The 21,332-nt window shown below is 57.6% G+C and overlaps 2 protein-coding genes across 2 annotated transcripts; one reads left to right on the top strand and one right to left on the bottom strand.

Annotated features, from left to right (window-relative positions):
• The first annotated feature begins 1,589 nt into the window (after positions 1-1,589).
• LTK (leukocyte receptor tyrosine kinase) lies at positions 1,590-10,827 on the top strand. The gene is given in 22 exon segments (XM_055316621.1): positions 1,590-1,628; positions 2,244-2,325; positions 3,402-3,918; positions 5,623-5,673; positions 5,675-5,745; positions 6,160-6,207; positions 6,576-6,689; positions 7,138-7,233; positions 7,498-7,622; positions 7,624-7,682; positions 8,219-8,309; positions 8,402-8,476; positions 8,707-8,711; positions 8,854-8,915; positions 8,918-8,961; positions 9,316-9,407; positions 9,803-9,938; positions 10,036-10,087; positions 10,188-10,320; positions 10,396-10,486; positions 10,589-10,634; positions 10,637-10,827. Coding segments are annotated over 22 exon segments (2,220 nt in total).
• Positions 10,828-11,268: 441 nt separating this feature from the next.
• ITPKA (inositol-trisphosphate 3-kinase A) lies at positions 11,269-21,102 on the bottom strand. Its single transcript, XM_055316576.1, has 7 exons — positions 20,075-21,102; positions 13,246-13,342; positions 12,954-13,170; positions 12,615-12,819; positions 12,282-12,383; positions 11,968-12,039; positions 11,269-11,855 (listed from the first exon to the last, which is right to left on the bottom strand). The coding sequence occupies exons 1-7, from the start codon at positions 20,561-20,563 to the stop codon at positions 11,652-11,654; spliced, it is 1,386 nt and encodes a 461-aa protein (XP_055172551.1). The 5' UTR covers positions 20,564-21,102; the 3' UTR covers positions 11,269-11,651.
• Between the last annotated feature and the right edge of the window lie 230 nt (positions 21,103-21,332).

Here is a 21,332-nt window from a genome sequence, read left to right as displayed (position 1 = left end):
CCTGGGTGGCGCAGTGGTTTAGCGCCTGCCTTTGGCCCAGGGCGCAATCCTGGAGACCCGGGATCGAATCCCACGTCGGGCTCCCAGTGCATGGAGCCTGCTTCTCCCTCTGTCTCTGCCTCTCTCTCTCTCTCTCTCTGACTATCATAAATAAATAAAAATTAAAAAAATATATATCTTAAAAATAGTATTTTGGGCAAAAGAATAAGGAAGACACAAAACCAACTGAAGACTGAGTGACCTTCACAGTTACAGGGTCCCTTGTGGTTTGCAGAGCAATTCCCCTGCATATGATTTTATAGGTGGTGGGGAAACTCTCAGAGCAGTGTGACCTGTGTACCATCACCTGTTGACTAGAAATGCTAGTACTAGCACTTAGATCTTTGACATCAGGATCCAGGCTTTCACCCCATCACAGTAAGAAATTGTGCAGAGAGTTAAAACAGACAGTGGAGGGCACCTAGGTGGTGCAGTCAGATAAGCATCTGCCTTTGGCTCAGGTCATGATCCCAGGGACTGGGGATCAAGTCCCGCATCGGGCTCCCTGCTCAGTGGGAAGTCCTCCCCCCTGCTCCTGCTCTTGCTCTCACGCGCGAGCATGCGCGCGCTCTCTCAAATAAATAAAATCCTTAAAAAACAAAACACAAAAAAACCCATGGCTCAGTTGGTTGGGCGTGGCTCAGGTCATGACCCACATCAGGCTCTCTGCTCCAGGGAGAGCCTGCCTCTCCCTCTCCCTCTGCCTACTGTCCCCCTGCTTGTGCTCTGTCAAATAAATAAAATAAAATAAAACCCCCCACACAAGGGAGATATATGAGGTAAACCTAGAGACCCATGTTTCTGAGGGTTATCTGGAGGTTCAGCCTTTCAGTCACAAAGGTACTGAAAAGACACAAGTAATGCCAAGTAATGATACCTTACTTGGGGCAGTTTAAAGAGGGCTTCCTGGGACACCTAGGTGGTTCTGCTGGTTAACTGCTGCCTTCTGGGGTCCTAGAATCGAGCCCCACATCAGGCTCCCTGTTCAGCATGGGGGTCCACCTCTCCCTCCCCCTCTGCCCATCCTCACTGCCTGTGTTCCCCCTCTCAAATAAATAAAATCTTAAAAAAAAAAAAAAGCATTTCCTATATGTGCACACCCTTCCTATACCAGCACACCCACAACTTACCACCAATAAAGCACTCACCCCACTGTTCCTGATATGAGAGCGCTAGAAAGCCCTAGAAGCCTGGGCAGGGTATCTAGGGTATGGCTTGCCATTATTTTCACTCCTGCCTCAAAAGGGGCACTTCCTCCCCTACCTTGTACCCACCCTATCGTCTGAGGCAGCCAGCAGCCGACCCAACGGATCCAGACAGAGGACCCTTGGAGGGATGCTTGCAAGCCTCTTCCAGGAAGCCTAGGGACCTTGCTGCCCACATGCCCTTCCCTTCCCTCCCTCAGCATCCCAGGGTCTGAGGTAGGAGTGGCCAGGTCGCTTTAGGACTGGCAGTGTCTAGTAAGTGGCTGGACCTTGCTATAAGGGGCAGTCAGGCTGGAGTGACAAGGTCTGAGTCCACAACCCTGGCTGTGGCAGGCTGAAAAAGCCATGGGCTGCTCCAGCTGGCGGCTGCTGTGGCTTGGATGGGTGGGTAAGTACCCCCTGTTGGTCCAGGAACCACCCGTTTAGAGGTATTTTCCTAGGCTTGGGAACAGCAGTTGAGAGAGACCAGTCCTAGTGGCTCCCCCGGAGGCCCAGAACCCTCAAGGCCAAGGATTCTGGGTCAGTGCCCCTGGAGAGTGGGCCCAGAAACATGGTGCCTGCCTGAATTCAAGGTTTCCCATCACCCAGCTTGGGAAGGAGGGACAGGCCCTGAGGTCTCAGCACTGCCTGGGGATGAGATTACCCAGGTTGAGGAAAGGATGGGGGCCTGTAGGACCAAACTCAGGGCTGCCCTCAGGTCATTCACTGGGAAGGGGAGAAACTTGCAGAGGTATCAGCAGGTATTCTGAGGGGCTGCAGCAACTAGAGGTGGCTGGGCAGGTTTCCAGGTGCTGGTGTGTCCTGACTGGGTGAGGTTAGGACCGAGACCGCAAAAGGCAAGGGCCGGCTGTTGAGAGGTTCTCTCTATTTTTATCTCTGGCCCCCGTTAACATCATGCCACCTCTCCCAACCTCACTGTCTCGCTGATACTTTTCAGGAGCCATTCTCTGCTCTAGCTGGGTGTCCCAGGCACCTTTTCCGCCATTCTTGCCCCTGCAGCTTCCAGCTGCAAGCCCCCAAGAAGCCAATGTCAACGCCCCACCTAGTGGCTTAGCGCCAGCTTCTCCCCTAATTACCCCAAGTGAGCTCCAGGCTCTTCCTCCCTTTACCTCTGCTCACCTTACTAGGCCAGGGCAGATGCTCTGACCCTTTCCTCCCTCCCTGCTCCAGGGCACTGAAGGGCCTTGGGTGTTCTCTTCCTACAGGGCCAGCGGACAACAACCCACACAAACGCCGTGCAACAAGGCCGACCCAGGCAGCAGCGCGGGGGGGCAGTGCAGGCCGCTGAGCCTCTGAAAGGCCTGCAGTTGTGGTGGGCCCGACCGCGGCGCCCGACCTGTAACTGTGGAGCAGGGAGACGTGGGTGGTGACCTGAGAGTCTGAGGTGCTAAAGGCAGGGGATCGAAGGCCTGGGGCACGCCACGTTGTCGTAGGGTATCCCACGACCCAGAGCGCCCTGGTGGCTTTGTCCCTTCTTCCAGCAGAATCCGGGAAGGAGGCAATGGTCGACGCTGGATTACCTAGGAGCCAGAGCCCTCCAATGGAGAACCCGTGACCAGCGGCGCGCCAGCGGGTGGCTTGAGCTCCCCTCATCTCCATTACCCTCCTAAAATAAGTGTAAAATCGAATTTCCTGGTGCACAGAGCTAGTCTCATCATTTCAAAATCGACTACAGCCTCTTAAGTCCCTCAGACAGAAATTCTGGAGCCAGTTTTGTCACCAGCCTCTGCGTCAGCCGGGCGGCCTGAGGACGGAAGATCGAGGGCCAGGGACTCGGCCGCTTCCCGCAGGATCTCAGCTTGCGGAGCTGCGGGGGCAGAGGCGCCAAGAACCACCCGTGGCGGGGATCCCTGGGAGGCGCAGCGGTCTGGCGCCTGCCTTTGGCCCAGGGCGCGATCCTGGAGACCCGGGATCGAGTCCCGCGTCGGGCTCCTGGCATGGAGCACCCCCCCTCTCTCTCATAAATAAATAAAATATTAAAATAAAAAAAAAAATAAAAAGAACCACCCGTGGCGGGCGCGGCGGCCTCGTCCCCGCCGTCTTCCCCCTCGGCCGGCCGGGGAGCCGCTTTACATCCCAGGGGCACAGCAGGGAGAGGGCGCCTGTCCCGGAGGAAGCGGAGCGGGGGAGAAGGGCTTCCCCGCTCAAGCCCCGCAGGGCCGGCCGGGGGAGGGGCGCCCCGCGCGGAGGCGGCCGCGCTGCCAGCGGAGCGCCCGGGCCTCGCGGAGGGCACAGCGCCGCCCGCCCGCAGGGGAGCCGAGAGCCGCTCGGCAGCCTCGGGGAGTCAGGGCGGCGGAGGGGCCACGGCGTCTCGGGGCGGCGGCGCCGGGAGCGGCCGCAGCGGTCCGCGTGGGCTCCCACCTCCCGCCGTGGGCTCTGCGTACGGGCCTCGGGGTCCCCCGTCCCTCAGGCCGCGGCCTGTGCCGTCCTCGCCCGACGGCAGGCGCGAGCTCCTGGACGCGCCGCTGGCCCCGGGCTGCGCGCCCGCGAGCTGCAGCCACTGCTGGCGGCGGCCGGAGGCGGCGGGTGAGGGCGCGGGGCCGCGGGGCCGCGGGGCCAGGCGCGCGCGCTCCCAGCCACGCGGCCGGCCGGCCCGCTGTCGCCCCGAGGTGGAGCGGGCGGCTGGACGTCGCGGGCCCAGGCCGGCGGCTCGGGGGCGGCGGCGGCTGCCGGGGTAGGCGCGCTCTCCAGGAGGGCGGCTCGGCCGCTCCCGGGGGAAGTGACGTTGCAGCCTTAGCACAGGCCCTCGGAAGGAGAGGTGGGAAAGCGGTGCAGCCCCTTTGCTCCGGGCCCCAGAGCAAGCCGAGTAACGGCTCTTAGAAGAAAGATTAGGGGGTCCCGGGTGGCTCAGTGGGTTAAGTCCTGACTCTTAGTTTCAGCTCAGGTCCTGATCTCAGGATCATAAGCTCGAGCCCCTCCTCGGGTTCCATGCTCGGTGGGGAGTCTAATTAAGATTCTAAGATTTGGGGCAGCCGGGGTGGCTCAGCGGTTTAGCGCCGCCTTCAGTCCAGGGCGTGATCCTGGAGACCTGGGATCAAGTCCCATGTCAGGCTCCCTGCATGGAGCCTGCTTCTCTCGCTGCCCCTCTCGGTGTGTGTCTCTCATGAATAAATAAATAAAATCTTAAAAAAAAAAAAAAGACCCTCGCTTTCTTCCTCTCTCCGGCTCCCACTCATTCTCTCTCTCAAATCTTTTAAAAAGAGGGAGAGAGAGATCAAGTAAGTTGCAAAACATACAAGCAGACAAGATTCCCTTGATTTTCATTTAAATCCAGGGCTTTTTTCATCACAAGTCTCCTTGCTCTACAGCAATCCCAGGAACTTAGAGCTGGCTGAGTTAGCAAACTAAGCAGAGAGGCAGAAAGGCAGGGATAGTTTATTTACTACTTTTTATTTTATTTTTTTTTTTGAGAGAGAGGGTGCATGCAGAGGGGCAGAGAGAGAATCTTAAGCAGGCTTCATGCTCAGAATGGAGCTAGACGTGGGCTTGACTAGGGGACCCACAAGGGGGCTCCATCTCAGGACCCTGAGATTAGATCCTGAGCTGAAATCAAGAGCGGTACACCCAACTGACTGAGCCACCTAGGTGCTTCAGGCAGGGATAATTTAATTTTTATTTTTTAAAATTTTTATTTATGATAGTCACACACACACACAGAGAGAGAGAGAGAGAGAGAGAGAGGCAGAGACACAGGCAGAGGGAGAAGCAGGCTCCATGCACCGGGAGCCCGACGTGGGACTTGATCCCTGGTCTCCAGGATCGCGCCCTGGGCCAAAGGCGGGCGCCAAACCGCTGCGCCACCCAGGGATCCCCTGGGATGATTTAAATAAGTAGTTCTCAAAGAGTGGTTTCTGAACCAGTAGCATTAGCACTAAGAAGTTAGAAATGAGAATTCTCAGTCCCTCTACAACCTACTGAATCAGAAAGTCTAGGGGAGACTCCTAGCCATCTGTTTTAATCAATCCTCTGGGTGATTTTAATACACTCCAGAGTTTGGAAATCACTGGTGTAGAGACAGAACCTTCGGGTCTGTCTGAGCCATACTGTTCATAAGTACTTTATATACATCTTTTCCATTATCACAAAATGGAACATGTGGATTGGGCCTCTCCCATTTTATAGCTGAGGACATGAAGTCAGAGGATTTCAGGCAGACAAGGAGGTTGTCCAGCCAGCCTTGGCCAGGCCTTCAGGTTCCAGCTGATTACTTTGCACCCACCTCCCTGGCTCCCGGCTCCCCCTTATGAGCTGGCAGTGCTGTATTGCAATGCTAGTATAGAGAGGGCTGTACTGGGATTTACACTGGAAGACAACAGCTTCCCAACTGCTCATAAGCTAGCTTCCCATCTCTGTGTCCCTTCCTCCTCCCATTTTGTAGCCAAACCTTCTATCACTTTCAATTTCCAGGTGGCGATGTCTCAGAGAATGACATGGGTTGATGGGGAAGATGGGATATCCTTCATACACCCCAGCAGTGAACCCTACCTGCAGCCTCTGGCAGGTATTAGCCACCCCTACTCCTACCTGCCATTTCAGCCTGGCCTAGCCTTATTCCTCAATACCTGAGCACACTCCCATCAGAGCCACCAGCTCTATGCTGTGAACTATCTGGTTCTTGCACAGCACAGAAATACTCGAGAGAACTAGGCTATCAGTTGTGATGCCAGAATGAGGGCATTCTGGGGCACTTGTCAAATATCTCCCTACTATGAATTTTCAAGCTCAATCCTGCGAGCTCAAAGATCCCAGAAGAGGGAGTATACAGGCTCGACAAGTCTTCTAGGCCCTCCCTCCACCCCTTAAATGCCTGGTACTGCTCATTGTTCCAAAGTCCAAGGCTAGAATTAACCAGGTAGCTGGAAAAGTAGATCTGTCCCCCATCCTCACCCTGCAGTATCAGTTCTTTTATTCATAGTCATCGAGAGCCATGGAGAAGTGGAGATCCAACTGCACCTCAGCTATAGTCATTGCCTCTTGTTTTTTATTTAAAGATTTTATCGGGATCCCTGGGTGGCGCAGCGGTTTGGCACCTGCCTTTGGCCCAGGGCGCGATCCTGGAGACCCGGGATTGAATCCCATGTCGGGCTCCCGGTGCATGGAGCCTGTTTCTCCCTCTGCCTGTGTCTCTGCCTCTCTCTCTGTGTGTGTGACTATCGTAAATAAAAAAAAAATAAATAAAGATTTTATCTATTTATTAGAGACAGAGAGAGAAAGAAAGAGGCAGAGACACAGGCAGAGAGAGAAGCAGGCTCCATGCAGGGAGCCCAACGTGGGTCTCTATCCTGGGACTCCAGGATCCGGCCCAGCAGTGCTAAACCGCTAAGCCACCAGGGCTGCTCAGTCATTGCCTTTTAAAAGACTGCCAGAGGCAGGCAGAGCTGGGGTTAGTCAAATGCCTATGCCCAGAGGGCATGGAGCTAGCTGCAGATAACATCACTTGCGTGGGTAAGTACTGCCTTTGTCCAAGGTCTAGACACCTCTGGCTGGGGGCTGGGAGGAGCAATAGGATCCTGGGAAAGATGACTGGTGTGTGCCAGGCACCATTCTGGGTGCTGGGCAGGAGACTGGTTATGCATCAGTGTATGCTCTACCTTCAAGGAGCATGTAGACTAGTGTTCTAGTATGGGAGGGATGATACCTATCTATCATCTCTACCTACCTATTATCTAGATATGTATCTAGGTTTAGATATAGATATCTATTAAAGTGGCAATTGCCATGGGAGGCTTAAAGTGTTTTAGGGGTTCTCAGGAGGGAAAGGTTGCTTTTATCTAGGACAAGCGGGGAAAGCATCAAGGAGAAGTTAACACTTGGGCTGAGTCTTGAGTCAGGGGTACAACTGGGGAGGGGGATATAGAGGAGCTTCCCCCTGGAGGTGTCTGTTTCTCCCTAGCCCTGCCCACCCAACCAGGCCTTTTGGTTCTGTTGGTGACTGTCATTGTGACCTCTACACTGAGCCTCCTTATGGTGTGTGGGGTACTGATTCTGGGTAAGGAGCATCCAGCCGGCATGGCTGATTCAAGGCTGCCCACCTCTTCACTGAGCTGTGTGGGGTCCCAGGGAGAGACATGGCTCATTTCAAGACCCCTGCTTCCAGCACAGCAGTGGTGGATTCCTCTGGGATTCTAAGCAGCTGTGGAATCCCATGGAAAACATTTACCTTAATGGGCATCTGGAGAGATGTCCTGGGCGGAGGGGTGGCAAAGCAGGGTGGGCCAGATGGGCGGGTAGAGAGTTTGGTGTTCTTCCTCAGTCAACCATAAGCGGCAGGGCCTGTGGGGGATGAGGCTGCCAGGTCCTGAGCTGAGACATCTTCAAACCTCCACCAAGACAGTTCTCAGCCCCTACTACTGCCAGCTGGGGTTTGGCTTGGCCCAGCACCTGGCCTCTGCCTCCAAGGCTTACAGAGGTTTCCCCAGCCAATGTCACTCTGTTCAGGTAAGTTCTCCCCCTCCTTCTGAGAACCTCTGTGCTCTGAATCCCTCCCACTTCCATCCCCATCCCCATTCCCTGCTGTGGTGAACTATGGTTCATAGAGCACTTGTGGCCCCAAACCTCTGTGTGGAGGAGATAGAGATCAGAGAAGTTCCAAAATGCAGAGTAACTTGTCCACAGTCAGCTCGGCCAGCTGTCATCCCCAATTCTGGGATGGTAGGGACCCTATGATTCCTTTGGAGTAAGGGTTGCCTCTATCCAGGGCATCTGCAAGGACAAACGGAAAACCTCGTCACAGACCCCCACCCCCACCCTGAGCCCATACCTTCTCTCTCTTCTGCCCTGCTTCTGTGCCAGTCAACATTGCCTCTGTAGGGCTTGTACTTGGGGAGATGCCAGGAGGCGGAAGGGCCTGAGTCCTCAGATAGGGCCACCTGGTTATATAGGGGATGGCAAGGGAGGTAAAAGAGGCACTAGACCCTCTTAGGACCCTTTGTCAGGCCTGGCCACCCACTCTTTTCCAACCTGTCTTCCTGCAGAGCCCTGGGCCACGGTGGCTTTGGAGAAGTCTATGAGGGACTGGTAACTGGCTTTCCCTGGGACCCCAGCCCCTTGCTGGTGACTGTCAAGGTGAGAGGGGTGGAACTTCCAATTGCTGGAGCTAGGGTCAGCCTACTCCCCTGAAGTGTCTCGGGGAGCTCAGGAGCCCTTTTCCTCCCCAGACCCTGCCAGAACTCTGCTCTCAGCAGAATGAACTGGATTTCCTCATGGAGGCCCTCATCATCAGCGGCACCCGGGCCACAGCCAGGGGTGGAAGGTGGAAGCAGAACTGCCTGCCAGGCCAGCTACTCTCACCCTGGGGCTGAGAGGTAGCAGGTGGAGGGATGTAGAGCCTGTCTCTAGTTTTGTGGACCCTAGAGCCTTGTTTCCCTCCCTGGTGGCAACTGGGATGTGTGCACCTCTCCCTCAGCAAGTTCAGCCATCAGAACATCATGTGCTGGGACACCTGTGTGGCTCAGTGGTTGAGCATCTGTTTGGCTCAGGGTGTGATCCTGGGGTCCCGGGATCAAGTCCCACATTGGGCTCCCTGCAAGGAGCCCGCTTTTCCCTCTGCCTATGTCTCTGTTTCTCTGTGTCTAATAAATAAATAAAATCTTTAAAAAAAAAAAAAAAGGAACATTGTGTGCTGTGTGGGGCTGAGCCTCAGGACTCTCCTTCGCCTAATTCTGCTCCAGTTGATGGAGGGGACATGAAGAGTTTCTTGAACAGCCAGCCACACTTGGTAAGACCCTTCTCCCAGCCCTCTTGGCCCATCTAAAGACCCTGTCCGGGGCGCCTGGGTGGCTCAGTCAGTGAAGCATCTGCCTTTCGCTCAGGTCATGATCTCAGGGTCCTGGGTTCAAGCTTGTGTGGAGCTCCTTGCTCATTGGAGAGTCTGCTTCTCCCTCTGCCCCTCCCCCCACTCATGTGCACATGCACTCTCTCTCCTTCTTTCTCTCTCTCCTGTGTGTGTGTGTGTGTCTCTCTCTCAATTAAATAAATAAAATCTTACAAAAATATAAAAATAAAGACCCTGTCCACATGTCCCCAAACAAGCATGGGCTAAAAATGTACCCTCTGCCCTACCCCAGTCCAGCCATCACCTCTGGCCATCTGGGACCTGTTCCAACTGGCCCAAGACATAGCCCAGAGTTGCCACTACCTGGAGGAAAATCACTTCATCCAAAGGTTGGGAGTGATCCTGGCCAGGAGGGAGTGGGGGAGCAGCCCAACTCTCTCCCCAAGAGAGAGAGCACCTGGGTGGCTCAGTGGTTGAGCATCTACCTTTGGGCTCAGGTCAGGATCCCAGGATCCTGGGATTGAATCCTTCCTGGGGCGCCTGGGTGGCTCAGTGGTTGAGCATCTACCTTGGGCTCAGGTCAGGATCCCAGGATCCTGGGATTGAATCCTGCATCAGGCTCCCCACAAGGAGCCTGCTTCTCCCTCTATGTCTCTGCCTCTCTATGTCTCTCATGAATAAATAAAATCCTAAAAAAAAAAGACTAGCTCTTCTATAGAACTTTATGGAAATAGATGAGGGCCAGAGCATCTAAGTTCTGGCAGTGATTTTTTTTTGCCTGCAGAGACATTGCTGCCAGGAACTGCCTGCTGAGCTGTACTGGGCCCAGCTGAGTGGCCAAGACTGGCGACTTTGGGATGGCAAGAGATATCTACAGGTGTGGCGTCTAGGGAGCTGGGGAAGGCCACCTCTCCAAGGGAGTTTACCAGCACTCTGGTAGCATTTGAGCCACTCATCACTCCCCTCCTCCCTCCTATAAGCCAATTATTACGGGGGTGGGGTGGGGTGGGGGGTGAGATACCTCCAGAGGCCTTTCTGGAGGGTATCTTCACATCCAAGACAGACTCCTGGGGATAACACATCCAACCCCCTCCCTGGCCTTGAGCCACCTCATGTGAGGGAAAGGGGAGGCTGTGCCTGATAGGCTTCAGTTTTCCCCTCATGATGCAGGTCTTTTGGGGTGCTGCTCTGGGAGATCTCATTAGGCTACATGCCCTACCCTGGGTGGACCAATCAGGACATGCTGTACTTCATCGTTGGAGGGAAACGCATGGGCCCTCCCAGGGGCTGTCCAGGACTTGTGTGAGTATGGAGTGTTGTCCAGGGAGGAAGGTCCTTCACAGCCACAGGTAGGACAAACTCCTGCCTCTCCCCCAGGTACCATACCGTGATGTAGTGTTGGCAGCACCAGCTTGAACTCTGCCCCAGTTTTGCTGGCATCTTGGAGCATCTTCAAAATTGCATTCAGGTGTCCCCCCTGACCTGCCTTGACCATCTTGATCTTGAGGGTCAAGAAAGCAGCCATAAAACAGGGCTGTGGCCCCCTACTCTCCTGCTCCCCCCATTACAGGACCCTGATGTGCTGAACTCAGCCCTGCCCATGGATCTGGGCCCACCCTGGAGCAGGAAGGGACTTCTGGGCTGAGGAGCAGGTCTTTGGAGGGCCTAAGATCCCGACAGGCCCAGGAACTGAATCTGGAGAGCTTAAAGAGCTGGGGCAGGAGCCTTCTTTGCACTGGACTCAAGACCCTCAAATCCAAATTCCAACCTCAGGGGAAATTCCAAAGGAATCTGCCCTATGGCTCTTGAGCCCCAAGGGCCCTGAAAGCGAGGACTGAAAGCAGGCACTGACAGTAGCAATGGTTCCTCCCGGCACTCATCCCCAGGCTTCTAGGTAGCTAGCACACTTCTCTGTACTGCGTGTCTGGGCCTGTTACAGGGCTGACCTGACACCACTGGACCCTCCGTCCTGGAAACCGGCTTAGGCTCCCTGGAGAAGAGCTTGGCCACTCCCAGCCTTTGATCTTTGGGACCAGACGTTGAAATTGTCTCCTGCAGAAAGCCTTCTCTGGATTACCTCTTCCCCCATGAGCATCCTTGCATCCTTCATCTGGGCAGCCCCCAACCCTTCAGATGTCTCTAATAAAGAGCTCTTCTCATACCCTCCAGTGATCTGAGTGGACATGAGGGTGCCAGGGAAGTGAGAAAGGGACCAGAGGAGGAAGGAGATGAGGCCTGAGTCAGCAAAGCTGGTGTCTTTGAGTTTTATTGGGAAAGGCTGTCCATTGTAGTGTGGGAGGTTAGACCAATAGATCTAGTGCCTGCGAAATAAAATTCATTATCTGGCCTCTCTAGAGAGATACGCAGCCCCCCTCAGAAGAGCTGGGCTGAGGAAGGAGCCCATTGTCCCAGCCACCCCTCCCCCACCCTGTTAATTAGTGCCATTGGTTCTCAGAACTCTGGGTCTTGTATGGGGGACAGCCCCCAGCTTTTGCAGTGCGTCCCATAGTGGTTGGCACCTGGCCCTGCAGAACCGTGTGAACCACCCCGCACCGCGGGGTTTCAGTCTCTGCCGCCAGCATGCATGGTGGGGACGCAGCCGCAGGTCCATCTGTTAGAACCGGGGCCCAGCCTCATCTCTCAGCCAGGCTGGCCAGGATGCTAATGAGATTGTCCAGCCCCAGCAAATAGCCGTCCTCGCGGTTGCCCTCCTCCCAGGGCCGCCGGTGGTCCAGGGTCTGGCCGTCGGGGAGGGGCGTGGTCTTGCCGAAGTCGATGAGCCACACACCCGCGCGATGGCAGTGATCATGCACGAAGAGTAGCGAGCTGCCAATCACCTGCCGAAATGCACAGGGTCAGGCCACAGCCCTTTCCTGGAGAAGCCCTCATCCTATTACTGCCGTAGCCCTCAGAGATCACAATCCCCGCACCTGAGCCTACCCCTCTTACCTCGTGCCTCCTAAAGAACTCAGAGACCTCCAGGGTGTCCCGGATCTGCAGCAGGCGGTTCAGATACCTCCTCTGGAGAGGGCAGGATAGGATAGGAGGGCAGATTAACTACATACTAATTGCGCCTCTGTTAATATTAGGGGCCATGATGCATGCTTGGCTTGGCAGACACCGTGCTGAGGGAGACACAGGCCCCCAGGTGCAATAAATGCTACGATGGGAGTCACAGGCGAGGGCACCTGACCGGATGACGTAGGGGCACCCTTCGGTTTCGGGTTCCCCAACACCTCAGGGTTCTAGGATCCGGCGCTCACCAGCACTTCTGCATCCCCTTGCACAAACTCCTCGAAGACGCGAATCACCTGCTCCCGGCTTCGTGTGGTCTTGAAGTCGGTGCTGCAGGAGCCGTCGGCTTTCTGAAGGAAGTGGGACAGGAAGTCAGGGTCCCCGTGTCTCTCCTCTGCTTGAGGGGAGGGGATCAGACCAGAGTAGCGGTACCTCCCGGGACGTCGGCTGCCAGGGGCTGAGGGAAGGCCGCCGCAGGGTGCCTCGTGGGGGGGTGGTCAACAGGGAGGGCAGACACCGCGCAGTGGGGTTAGGGCAGAGGGAGGGCCAGGGCGCTGCAAAGCAAAGCGGGCCTGGCCCACCTTGATGCCTTCGATGCGGAAGCCGAGCGTGGTGCTGGAGCTGATGCCTTCGCGCCACTGCATGTAGCGGGGCTTGGTGACGGCGCGCTGCGCGTGCTCCTCCTCGGTAGGTGCCGCGGGGTCTACCGCCAGCATCTTCTTGTACATGTCCTTCCGCAGCTTGGGCCGCTCGCGGGCTTTAGTCAGCTCCTCCTCCAGGTAAGTCCTGCGGAGGCGCGGGCAGCGGTGGGGCGGGCGTAAGAGGACGCAGACCCGGGCCCGTCCGGCGCGGCTGGGGGCACCCGGCAGGGCGCCCATTCCCGCCCCGTGCCCCCGCCCGGACCGGCAGGGGACGTGTACCTGACGCCCATCTTGCAGTCCAGTACGCAGGGCCCGTCGAAGCCGTCGAGCAGGTCCTGCAGCTGCAAGTAGCTCTCGCCGTCGCGCTCCACCTCGCCGTGGAAGGCGGGCACGCAGCCGCGCAGCGCGTCGGCCATGAGCCGCGCCAGGCAGTAGCGCTCCGGCTCCGAGCTGCGCTTCAGGATCAGCCCGCTGGTGCCAGCCGCCTTGAAGCTCCCTGCAGACCGGCCCCAGTTAGCCCGCCTGGCCCCCTCCTTCCCCCAGACCCCCTCCCGCGCGTCCGCGTGCTCACCCGTGTGCCCAGCCAGCTGCACCCAGGCGTAGCGCTTCTTGAAAGGGCTCATAACCGGCAGATTCACCATGGTCCGGATCTTCTGCCAGTGGCTTTTCTGAAAGCGACAGGGTCCCGGCCTGCTCGTTGGCGTCTCGACAATGCATAAGCCCTCCCTCTTCCGGCATAGGGTCTCCTCCTGCCCCACCTCACCACCAGCAGCCGGGGCCACCAGAGGTGCACTCACTCACTCACTCACTCACTCACTCACTCACTCACTCACTCAAGGAAAGTTAATTGCGAGCCTGTGTGAGACACTGAGACAGGCACAAGATGATGACAGATACCCAGCTTCTCCATCGTGCTGAAAAGAGCCCTGGCCATACTGTTAGAAGGCTCAGGTTTGCACCCCAGCTCTGCTACCCCAGCTGTGTGGGCAGGTTACTAAAGTGCTCTGTCAAGGATTTAGAACTTTCCTGAGCATGAGAATCACCTGATGGTCACCCATGTTAAAAAATGCACACTTCGGTCTGCCTCAGGGAAATTCTGAGTAGGTCTGGGTGGAATCTAAAATTTGCATTTCTAACAATGCCTCAAGGAGATCCTGGGGCCCAAGAAACAAGCCTCTGAGTGTCAGTTTCTTCATCTGTAAAATGGGGAAATAATCACTCTGACTGGGTTGTTATGAGTAGTAGTGAGGTCTGAGTGTGACAAGCTCCCACCCCTCTGACCTCGGAACCCCATTCCTTGGCATGAAGCGGAAGCTGGACAAATCTGGATTATTGTTTAATTCATTTTGAACCATTAGGTTACTCTCATTTAGGGAGACAGACAGGGAAACAAACCTTTGCAAAAGCACTGGGCAGAGAGGCTAGCCTGGCAGGGCCTGGGAAAAGAATGACTTAGGGCTCCCCAACATCCTCTTGCTATTCCTGGATGCCATATCACTCCTCACCAGTTGACTAGGGCTGGGGTACCCTTGGTCTTCTTGATCTAGACCCAGAAACCTGAGCTTTGAAAGTGGGATGCAGAGTTGAGAGCCTGTCATCCCAGATGAAACTGGGAGGGAAATGTAGATTGTGGCGTACCTCCTGCCTCACAATCCTGGCTTCTGGCCTCCACCCAATCCTGAGAGCATCTCATACTCTGGACCTTCCCCTTTCCCATTCAAAACTCATCAGTCCTGGCTGGGCAGCCCTGGTGGCACAGTGGTTTAGCGCTGCCTGCAGCCCAGGGAGTGATCCTGGAGGCCCCGGGATCGAGTCCCATGTTGGGCTCCCTGCATGGAGCCTTCTTCTCCCTCTGCCTGTGTCTCTGCCTCTCCCTCTGTGTATCTCTCATGAATAAATAAATAAAATCTTAAAAAAAAAAAACCTCATCAGTCCTGTGCCCAACCTCTGAAGTATTCAGGTTTGCTCATCCAAGCTGTGTGTCTGCTGCCTGCTTCCAGGGGTGCTTGCCTCTTTTTTTTTTTTTTTCACAAAACATGTTTAATATGGGCCCATTTATACATTTGTGGAAAGATGTGAAGCTATATACAAGGATGAGGAGTGGTAGCACCATTTGTTCCTTACTATGAGCGTGTGCAGGGGGAGCCCTAACAAGGTCCCAAAGTGGAAAAGAATATGAGCATAAGAAGCAGTCACCATGGAGTAGGGCTGGCCTATCCCCTCCTAGAGGACACAAGCCAGGCCAGAAGCTGGAGCCCTAGAGCTGTGGAGGAGGACCAGGCCCATCTGGAGAGGAGGAAAGGTGGGGGCCGGGAGTAAACTGCTGCAGGTACCCATCCTGTCTACCTGGTGGCCAGGGCTGGGGTGGTGGGTAGGGATCAGGTGGGAAGGAGGGAGGGGACAGGTGGATGTGCTCCTGGGAGGAAGGGGGGCTCCCTGGCAGGGACTCTGAGGAGTTACATATGTGTTGCAGGAGTTACAAGGCTAGAACCCAGAAATCCAGCCGCCTCTATCAGAGGAAGTTCTGTGAGAGAGAGGGAGAACTGAGGCAATGGCCTAAGTGGGGAAGGGGGGAGGCTGCTGGCCAGATAGCCCTTTCCATGGGGAGGAGATTTGGGTTAGTGACAGAGCACTGGAATCAGGTGGCTCCATCACTTTTTAGCTGAGTGATCCCAAGTGAGAATTTGATCTGTGTGAGCCTGTTTCCTCTGGGAAGATATAGCTGCTGCCATAACACGAGCCACCATTTACTGACCGCCTACTGCCTGCCAGGCGCTTCTCATCTTCCATCAGAAAGCGCTGCTCCTGCTTTCCTACTGAAGTCCCTACATGGCACGCTAGGGTGTGATCACATGTCCAACCCCCAGGGATCTGGGGGTGTAGCCAGAAGCAGCCCACTGGAAGCATGACATCTCTTTCAAAACTCCCTTTTTTACTCTTTAAATACATACAAGGTTTGCATTCTGCTGCATAATAAATCCAAGTTTTATTATAAAACTCTCCCACCTCCAAATCCTCAAGTAAAATTCCAGGAAGATGTATGTGCCATGTGTATTCAGTGGCATCATCTTCTCCCACTCATGATTTTCAAATCACGCACATGCACATCAAGTGCATGAGGTGGCAGCATTATTGCCATTTTACAGAAGGAAATCAAGGCTTAGAGATGTTAACATCCCCTCACTCCCTGACTCCAGTATCCCAGGCCCTGACTAAAGTTCTCTACCAGCCCAACCTCCTCCCCAGGTTCCAAATACCCAGCAGTTTCCAAAATCCATGCTACCACCCCCAATCCCTTTGGGGGTCAAATGGGACCCTGCATGAGAAAGAGCTTTGTAAGGGGTGCCTGGGTGGCTCAGCTGGAGAAGTGGAGAAGCTGCTGGCTCTTAATTTCAGCTCAGGTCATGATCTCAGGGTCATAAGATCCAGCCCTTCATCTGGTTCTGGGCTCTATGCTGAGCGTGAAGCCTGCTTGGGATTCTCTTTCTCCTTCTCCTTCTGCCCCTCCCAGCTTGTGCTTCCTCTCAAACTAAATTAAATGAAACAAAACGAAACGAAACTAGCTTTGTATAACATGAAGCAATTTGCAGCCACAGGGTGGTGTGTCTGTTCTCTGGGGAAACACTGAGATCTGCTTGGGGGCCCCCTCTCTGTTGGCTGGACACCTCTGTGTTCATTCAAAGGAATGGGATTAATGGTATGGTTTCAGGCAGCTTTGGGGGCCTAGTGGCAGAATTTGGTGGCATTGGGACCAGAAGGGATGTAGAGGGTATATCTAGTTGTGTGGCCACCCCAGTGGAAGAGGGAGACAGCCTTGGGTGAGGTGAGATGGGAGAGCTACCTTATCCTTTCTGAAGGAGCAGTGAGTGGAGCTGGAAGGTGGGAAGTGGGCCCAATAAGAGAGGATTTAGTCCCTGCAGTCCTGGTAACACAGCATTGACTTGCTTCCAAGCTGAGGTAAAATGCCCCATCACCTACTCTCCTCACTCCAACTTTGTGAGGATCATATCAGCCCAGAGCAGCAGCAACTTCATCTGAGCCCTCCTAGCCACCTCCTGAGCTTGATAGAACAGGATTTAGCTCCCCTGCCAGTGATAGATATGGTCAAACGTGGAAGAAGTTTATGCAAGTATCAATGAACTCACCACCATCCATCTTAGGGAGCTACCTCCTCCAGGGAACATAATGCAGATAAAAATGCATGTATCCAAAAAGGCTCCTGAAGAGTCATTCTTCAGTGGGTGGGTGGGGATTTTGGCATATGAACAACAGCAGGGAAGATATTTTTGAGCAGGTAAGATTTTATTGTATGGATATCAGAAAGCAGATTTGTTATGTCAGAGAAGGAAAGCTAGCTGGGAAGAGGGCCAAGGCCCCAAACTCTGGCCTGACCTATTCCCCCACAGAAGTCTGGGAAACCAACTCACAGCCAAAGTCTTGCTGGGTATCTTGGGGCAAAAACCCCAGAAGAGCTGACTATATCAAAGAGTCTTTGAGGAAGCCACAGGGGCACCTTCTGATCCTCACACCAGGGAGGATCTCTCTCTCTCTCTCTCTCTCTCTCTGGGAAGGGCTTGGCTGGACACTAAGAAGCCTCAGACCCTCCTTTGTCCAAGCTCCATGTGGAAGCCCTGGGGACTACTGCTTCTTATATCACATCAGCAACTTAATGTATCTTCTGCCAGAATGGACCTTGGGTTTTTGGTCTTTGTCCCTATACTTCCTGACTCCCTACCTCTAATCATTCAGCCTCTGGCTGAAACACTCTGCCAGCCCAGCCCCCTCCTAATGTTCCCATTGCCCTATCAAACCAGCACTCCCGGTGGTGGTGGTGGTGGTGGTGGTGGTGGTGGTGGTGGTGGTGGTGAGAGCAATCAGTTTAAATTTATAAAATGATTTGCACCAAGGTATAAGTGACCCACGACTTCACCCTCCCAGGGGCATTTGCTTTTTAAAAAGGAAGTCTGTTAACCTAAATTCTGCTCTATAATTAGTGAAAAGTGAAGTGTGGGAGTTCTGGGTCCAGGACAGGATGGCATCCAGGTCTCCTTACCTATCCTGGAGCACTGAAAGAAGAGAAACAAATGAACAGGAGCCAAACGACCTCTCCTCTGCTAGGCAACACCCCAAAATTATTTTAAGAGGCAGGGAAGGCCCAAGATACAGTCATGCCAGCTGCTCTTGGGCACAGGCCCCCAAATCCTCTCCTGATCATCTGGGTGTCCCTGCCCATGACTTTCTCCTCTACCAGAAGAGGGGCCCCAGGAGGGAGGGTGGCTGCCCAGTTCCAACTACCCTGGAGGAAGCCCAGCTCTGGGCTCTGGGCAGGCTGTGCGGTGCTCCTAGGAGAAGGAGCATCTCCCTCTTGAGTGAACCAAAGACACACTCAAGACACCACGTGCCATGTGTATGTGCCGGGCAGAGGCAAGGTAGCCGCTTCCAGGGCCGCCTCCTGCTCTGAGAGATTCCGTTAGGAATCCAGGCCCGGGAGTAAGGGGCTGTCAAGTTGGGAGCTCCGAGGGCCGCTGCAGGACCCTTCTCCCCGGCGCGGCGCATCCTCGTTCTCCTGGCCGGGGAAGCCCTAGGGGCAGCCCGGGCGGGCGCTCCGCAGCGGCGAGGCAAAGTCCGCGCGGCCCCTCCACGCCGACGCAGGCCGCCTCTGTCAACAGCGACCGGCTTATCTGCGGCCGCCGTGGCTGTTTGCCTTCGGGGAGGCCCCGGCGGGCGGGGGTTGGGAAGGCCTGGGAGCGGCAGCCTGGGAGCTGGAAGGGCCCCCAGCGGCCATCTGCTCCGGCTCCTGGCCGCGCCGGAAGACCGCGAAGCTCCGGGAGGGAGAGACCGGCCGAAGACGCCCGCGGCACAGCTGCGACCGGTCTCGGGAGTCTCGACCCCAGCGGGGCCGCCTACGTTGCAGGCAGGCTTCGGCCGCGGGACCTCCTCGGGCTGTGGGCGGCGGGGGAAGCCGGGGCTGCCCTCCTGGCCGCTTTGTCCTGCGCTCGCCTCTCGGCTGTCAGACATCTGACCCGGCGGCGCTCCGCATTCGCATTCGGAGGAGGTGGGCAAGGAGGAGTCCTCTCATTGCCCCACATTCCACCGCTTCGGAAATCCCTCGGTGGCACCCGCATCCCTGCAGGAGCCAGGCTTGTGCTAGGAATGATCCTGGATCGGGAGTACCCCCACCTCCGGGGGGAGGGAGGGACTCCCGCACCCTACACCTGACGGCAGAGGCGTGTGCGCGCGCGGGTGTGCCTGTTCTAGGAGCCCCTTTCCCTCGTGTCCCTTACAAACAAATCATGCTGTCCTTTGGGTAATGTGTCAGCGGGTAACTGAGTCACAGATCATTGCAGGTCCTTACAGGGTCTCCCCTGCCTCGTCCAATCCGAAGGAGCGCCGAAGCCCAGGCTCTGCAGGCGGAGGCCGCGCCTCAGGGCTTCCCGCACCGCGCCCAGGCCGCCCCTGCACGCGGCCGCCGCACTCACCGCCCTTCCGGGCCGGCTCGGAGCTACCAGAGCCTGCGGGGCGCCCTTCGCCTCTCCCTGCGCTCCAGGGACACTTGCGTAACGTGGATCTAGAGCAACTCCTTCGCATTGACCGCGGGTAGTTATTTAGAATATTTGGCCTTGGCTAATAAGAGGGGACAAGATGGCCATCCGGGCGCTGCACACCCCTAAGGGGCAGGAACTGGGAATGACTTCGCTGCACTCTGAGCCGGGTTATCCGAGGGTCAGACCTGGCCCCGGAACAGCCAGGTTATCGGAGGCGGCAACCAGCAGGGGGATCCAGCCCTTTCGACCTCAGCCTACCTTCCCCCGGCTTGGACGAGGAGCGCTAAACCGGGAGGAGGGCTGCATCGCGCTCCCCGCCCGAGCCGAGCCCCCGGGCCCGAGCCCCTCCCTTCTCCGCGTCCACGCCTCGTGCGGGCGCCGGGAGCAGACGGCGGCGGCTCCCGAGCAGAGCCTGGAGCGCCGCTCCACTCCCACTCAGGAGAGGGAAACCGTGGCAACGGCGGGGGTGGGGCCTCCGCGCGGGAGAGGGGGCGGGGAGAGCGGGAGACTCGCTCGCCCCTGCGTCTCCGAGAGTTCGCGGGGCAACTCCAAGCCCCTCGGATCCTCCGGCCCCACCTGGCGGCCAGCGAGTCACGATCTCCACCCCCGCCCCACCCGGGCCCACGGCCGGTCGCAGACTCCTCCTCGTTCTCCGTCTTAGACGCCCTAGGGCCCGGGCCGCGACCCGCGACCCGCGACCCGCGGTGGAAGCCCGGCGCCTCCCTGCGACCCCCGTGCCCCGGCCCGACTGCGAGGGCCAGACCCTCCGCGGAGCCGGCGAGCGCCGCAGGCAGAGCCCGGCCCGCCGCGCGCAGCCCCCGCGCCCCGCGCTGGCCCCGCCCCCGCGGCCCGTACCTGACCCGCGTCCTCGCTGGCTTCCAGCTGCACGTTGCCGCGGCTCCGGCTCTCGCTGTCGCTCAGCAGATCGTCCTCCGAGTCCTCGGGCAGCGACGAGGAGCCAGTGGAGGAGAGCGACGAGGTGGAGAGTCGGCGCGGCTGCTGCAGGTGCGAGGAGCCCACGGCCGGGAGCCAGCCGCCCTCCGGCTCCGGCGGCCCGGGGCTGGCCGGGGGCACGTCCGGCTCCTCGGCTGTCACGGTCAGCTGCGGGATCACCGGGGCAGGGGGAGCCCGCGGCAGCCCGTTGGGGACCTGTCCCCCACGCCTCTTGGCCCCGCGGGCCCGGGGCTGCCCTGCGGCGGCGGCGGCGGCGACCGCCGCGCAGCGCGCCTCGAAGAGCAGGCGCAGCTCCCCGACACTCCGGCGCGGGGCCCGCTCCAGCCCCGGGCTGCAGGGGCCCGCGCCTCCCGGCCGCGCCATGCTCGTCGGGCCCCCGGGCAGGGTCATTTCCCCGCACGCGAGCCGCGGCGGAGCCCACCAGCCCGCGGCGCGGCGAGGAGTGGAGGCGCTCGGCGCCCCCGGCTCGAGACTGCCCCGAGGCGGAGCCTGCGCCGCCCGCCCGCCTGGGCCCCGCCTCGGCCGCGCCCCCCGCCCACTCCTTTCACTTTCAGAGAAAGCGCGGGCCTCCGAGGGCCCTCGCCCGGCCGGGAAGCTCCCGGCTGCTCCTCCAGAGGCCCCGAAAGTCCAGACCCCGCGGACCCAACGCCGGGCCCGGACCTCACGCCCTCTCGGTGCCCGCCCTCGAGGAGCCGGGAGGAGTCGCCCCGCCCCTGGGCCCTACGGCCCCGCCGCTGGTCCTGCTCGGGCTCTCGCACCAGTCGCTCCGGCTTCTCGCCGCGTGCCGTCCATCCGGGCCGAGGCTCCCAGGTTTCCGGGCTTTCCTCCGCGCCCGGGGCCCCTGCGGCCCAGAACGAAGGAGCCTCACTCCAGGCCGTGCGCCCGAGCAAGGACTCCGCCCGGGCACCGCCTGAGGCTTCTCCCCTCCAAGCTCCCCACTTCCCAGCAAGGTCAGGGGGCGGGGCCCGAATCTCTCCGCGCGTCCCGGGGAGTCCTGGGAACCTCCCAGGGCTACTGGCTGGCGGGGGGCGGGGGGCGCGGGGTGGGGGAGGGCCGGAGCCCTCTTCCTCCTTTCCTGTGAAATCCCGGAGCTTGGGGTCTGCTGTGTGACCATGAGCAAGTCATTTCACCGCCTTGAACTGCTGATTCTCCTCTGCAG

Source organism: Nyctereutes procyonoides, unplaced genomic scaffold, assembly GCF_905146905.1.
Source record: "Nyctereutes procyonoides isolate TBG_1078 unplaced genomic scaffold, NYPRO_anot_genome, whole genome shotgun sequence".
Classification (NCBI taxonomy): Eukaryota; Metazoa; Chordata; class Mammalia; order Carnivora; family Canidae; genus Nyctereutes; species Nyctereutes procyonoides.
This window is presented reverse-complemented; position numbering and strand designations above follow the sequence as displayed.

Excerpts from the sequence above, each read along its gene's own strand:
- ITPKA (XM_055316576.1), bottom strand. The coding sequence starts at position 20,563 with ATGACCCTGCCCGGGGGCCCGACGAGCATGGCGCGGCCGGGAGGCGCG. Across the intron at positions 12,820-12,953 it reads GACTGCAAGATGGGCGTCAG|GACTTACCTGGAGGAGGAGC; the intron begins GTACACGTCCCC and ends GCGCCTCCGCAG. Across the intron at positions 12,040-12,281 it reads AAGGGGATGCAGAAGTGCTG|AGGAGGTATCTGAACCGCCT; the intron begins GTGAGCGCCGGA and ends TGCCCTCTCCAG.